The sequence below is a fragment of the Cicer arietinum genome, chromosome 6 (assembly GCF_000331145.2).
Source record: "Cicer arietinum cultivar CDC Frontier isolate Library 1 chromosome 6, Cicar.CDCFrontier_v2.0, whole genome shotgun sequence".
Taxonomy (NCBI): Eukaryota; Viridiplantae; Streptophyta; class Magnoliopsida; order Fabales; family Fabaceae; genus Cicer; species Cicer arietinum.
The window spans coordinates 4,786,245-4,790,277 of NC_021165.2; the positions used below are offsets into that span (position 1 = coordinate 4,786,245).

A 4,033-nucleotide genomic window follows, 5' to 3' on the forward strand; every position below is an offset into this window, starting at 1 on the left:
TTTTTCAAAAAATCTGATCTAAATCATATCGATGAAAATAATGTGATTTAATTTGGTTTATTCAAATTGATATTTTATTAAAATTTCAAAACTTTTTCTAAAACATCTAAAAAAACATATAATCCAACATATTTAATATAATGCAACATAATATTTTTAAAATATCACTACTTATATAATGTAAAATACTAATAAAATATAATTGTTTAATTCATATTTGAAGTAATCGATTTGAAATAACGTCTAGATAACTCAACTGAATTTTTAGAAGTTAGATTTAATTGAGAAAAAACAAGTTAACTTATTTGATAGGGATTGCTTTTAATATCATATTGATTCAATGTTTGACCACATAATGAGATGTTACCACGTGTATAATTTGTTAATAATATGAAGTTGTCTTAATAGCAATAAAAAGTTGTATTAGGAACCAAATTTAGCTCAAATCAATGTCCACTTTCTTTTGAAAACAGTAGCGATCACAATTTGGTTATGTGGTGGTTGGTTGTACCAGAAACGCATGCTACAGTTGAATAGAACTTTACGCATCCATTGAATTAGCGAATCGTAGACATAAAGCTAAACCAAATTAAGCTTTCCTTTTTAGGATCATCATTATTACCATATCTTTAAACCAAACCTTACCGTAAAGACAAAACGCTACTTAAGATAATGTCACTTTTTTTTTCATTTTAAAAAATTATTCTTTAATTATTAAGAAATAGAAATAATTTATCTTTTAATTCACTCCATTTAATTAAAAGTATTTTTGTGAAAAAATAATTAATATATTTTAAATATTAAAAAAAGATCTTATCGATAGATAAAATAACTTTTTCATATAAATGTGTTTAACTTTGGATTTATTCTTTTTAAGATATATTAGTATTTTTAATAAGGTACCCCTATATTTGAAAATTACAATAAAGGTTGGGAAACATGTGCCTTTGTCCCTTCCCTCCCATCACAGCTCATATATTTTTTATATATAATTTTTCAAATCAACCACTAGATAACTTATAAACCATTTTTCAAAGACGAAGTACTTTTATATTTGTGAATAAAAAGAAAGTGGTTGTGAAAATTTTAAGCATACCATAAAAGAGGTAGTCCAAGATTTAATTAATATGGCAAGTTGCTTTATGCATTTGGTGTACAACGCTTATAAATTTCAACTTAATGATCTAATATGCCAACACCTTCCACAAGAATTGAAAAAGGAGAAAATGAGGATCATTTCACCTCTCCTCCTTTTGCTCCTAATCACGATAGGAACCTCAGCCACACCAACAAGATGGAGAAAAAAAACACGTTCTCATGAACCATGCAAGACATTGGTGTTTTATTTTCACGACATTATTTACAACGGTCAAAATTCAAAGAATGCCACGTCAGCAATTGTAGGCACACCTGCATGGGGTAACCGGACCATATTGGCAGGACATAATCATTTTGGTGATTTGGTTGTTTTTGATGATCCAATCACTTTGGACAATAATTTACATTCACACCCAATTGGTCGTGCACAAGGATTTTACATTTATGATAACAAAAATATTTTCACTTCATGGCTTGGTTTTTCATTTGTGTTTAATTCTACTAATCATAAAGGTAGCATAAATTTTGCTGGAGCTGACCCTTTGATGAATAAGACTAGGGACATTTCGGTAATTGGAGGGACAGGTGATTTTTTCATGACTAGAGGAGTGGCAACTCTCTCAACGGATGCATTTGAAGGTGAAGTTTATTTTAGGCTTCGTGTGGATATTAACTTGTATGAATGTTGGTAATTAATTATTAAGTACCAATTTATAGCTTCTCTTTGTGTTCTTTTTTTCCCTTTCTTTCAAGTGTTGGATCTTTGGAGGAATACGACTTGGGAGTTTTGTCGTATAATTATATATTCCTCCTAATTCAAAATCGATCAATTGAATAATGCTTTGCATTAACATTATGTGTGAGTTTTGTTTATATATTTCTGTTGTCATCTCATTTTTCTTAACGGAAATTTGGAATTAGGCTCAAAACTTAGTTAATTATAGTTAATTGAAATGTCCCAGTCCCTATCTAATGCCTTCAAATTTTAAAAGCTATAAAAATGTTTTGATATTATAATTATAATAAATAAATAAATGAAAGTTTCATTTTCAATTTAATCAACAAAAAATACTTTTCTGAAATAAATAATTAACTTGTCCAAAAAAAAGTAAGAATGAAATAAGAAGATCAACCGTCGTAGTGGTCACTGTTACTAATATGGTTGAATTTAGCTCGCTACGTTTAAAACATGTGTATTCCTTTTTTTTATTTCTTTAATTTTTTTGTGTGTAAATAAATATAATAAATATCATTATAATTAATTCACAAATAATAATATTTTAACAATATCGGTTGAGCTAAAATTTACTAATTTTTTCTTATTCTATTTGGTGTTATACAATGTTTTAAAATTTAGAGGAATGAAGTTCGTAAAAATGTCAATTAAGGAATTTTACAAAAATAATATTTGCAATTGGATCCGATCTAGACAAAAATATTTTATAATTTGTTATACATAACCAAATTATTTAAACGAATTTGAGAGTATTTGATTTGCTTTAGAGGGATGTAACTAAGTGTTACTAGTTAAACACATAATTAATCTAATTAATTTTGGTTTTAATTGTTATACTTAATTAATATATAGCTTATTTTACTTTAAACTCTTTAATTCTCATTTCAACTTGAATTTTTATAAAATTAAATTGGTTGAATTCATTTTTTCAACTTAAAGTTTTCTAAAATCAAATTGATTAAAATTTTAACTTTATTTACTTTAAAAAGTCAATAACTAAAATGTCGAATTCTCACAACATAAAAACATCAAATATTTAATATATTAAAAACCTAATCTCATGTCGTAAACAATATTATTTAATATATTATTGAGTTTATCTAAATTTTTATTTTTTAAATTATTTTATATATACCTTAAATTTGTCATAATTAAGCTCACATATATTTATATATAAATAAAAAATAGAGCAATTGACTGTAGAGTTGTATTTGCATAATTTTAAGATAAATAAGAACTTAATTTGCAAAAAAAAACAAACTTGACGGTCTAATCCATTGATAATTACTCGGTGCTTTCTAATTTTACTCAATTTTTTATTATGTCGTTATTAAGTAATAGAAATAAAGTTTCCATTGATTATAAATGGATTAAGTCAAATGTACACAATACAAATAAAAAATCAGTGTCGGCTTAAAAATAAGACAACTGACAAAATACTTCCAGAAAAGATTAATTTTTTTTCTTAATAAAAATGGTAATATTATACTATTTGAAATCAAGATTAATGTAGTTTCAATAAATATACAATCGATTTTCTTATTTAAAAATATGTTACACAAATTTTATTACATTAATTTAATTAATAAATTTTTATTTAAAATGTCTGAAAAATAAAATTCAAACAATAATTTAAATTTTTTAGTAAAATCATATCATCAATTCAAATAAATAAAAAAATCATAGACCGTCGATGTGAAAAGCAGTAATCTATATAAGTGCATTAAGATTTTGAGTAAAACAAACTTTAAAGAGTATAAGACAATTGTATGGCATAAAATATATACTTAAATTATAAATTGCTTTTAGAAAACTGGAAAGAAGTTACATGCCACAAATTAAAATAAAATCACATATATTATATTAACTTGTTTTTATAATTTTAAGTTTGACAAAATTAATAAATTGCACGTTGTTATTTTTTTTTTTTAAAGATATAGCAAATATTATTGTAAATAAAATACACGCATATAAAGAGATTCTAGACCTTACTAATATAAAATACACGCACACATAGAACACAACTACCAGATGCGGATGCCAACCACTGAGCCAAATTAGTTTGGGTTGCTAAAATTTACTATTTGATTCTCTTTAATTAATATTTTAAGGAATAATAATTATTATGTCCTTTTTTTTCTTCATCTTATTTATAAAAAGGATTGATTTGAGATTGTATTTTATTTTTGAAATTTATTT

The 4,033-nt window shown here is 24.7% G+C and overlaps 1 protein-coding gene across 1 annotated transcript; it reads left to right on the plus strand.

Annotated features, from left to right (window-relative positions):
* The first annotated feature begins 1,049 nt into the window (after positions 1 to 1,049).
* Positions 1,050 to 1,949, plus strand: LOC101508149 (disease resistance response protein 206-like). Its single transcript, XM_004503595.4, has one exon. The coding sequence runs from the start codon at positions 1,128 to 1,130 to the stop codon at positions 1,788 to 1,790; it is 663 nt and encodes a 220-aa protein (XP_004503652.1). The 5' UTR covers positions 1,050 to 1,127; the 3' UTR covers positions 1,791 to 1,949.
* The last annotated feature ends 2,084 nt before the right edge of the window (positions 1,950 to 4,033 follow it).

Excerpts from the sequence above, each read along its gene's own strand:
- LOC101508149 (XM_004503595.4), top strand. The coding sequence starts at position 1,128 with ATGGCAAGTTGCTTTATGCATTTGGTGTACAACGCTTATAAATTTCAA.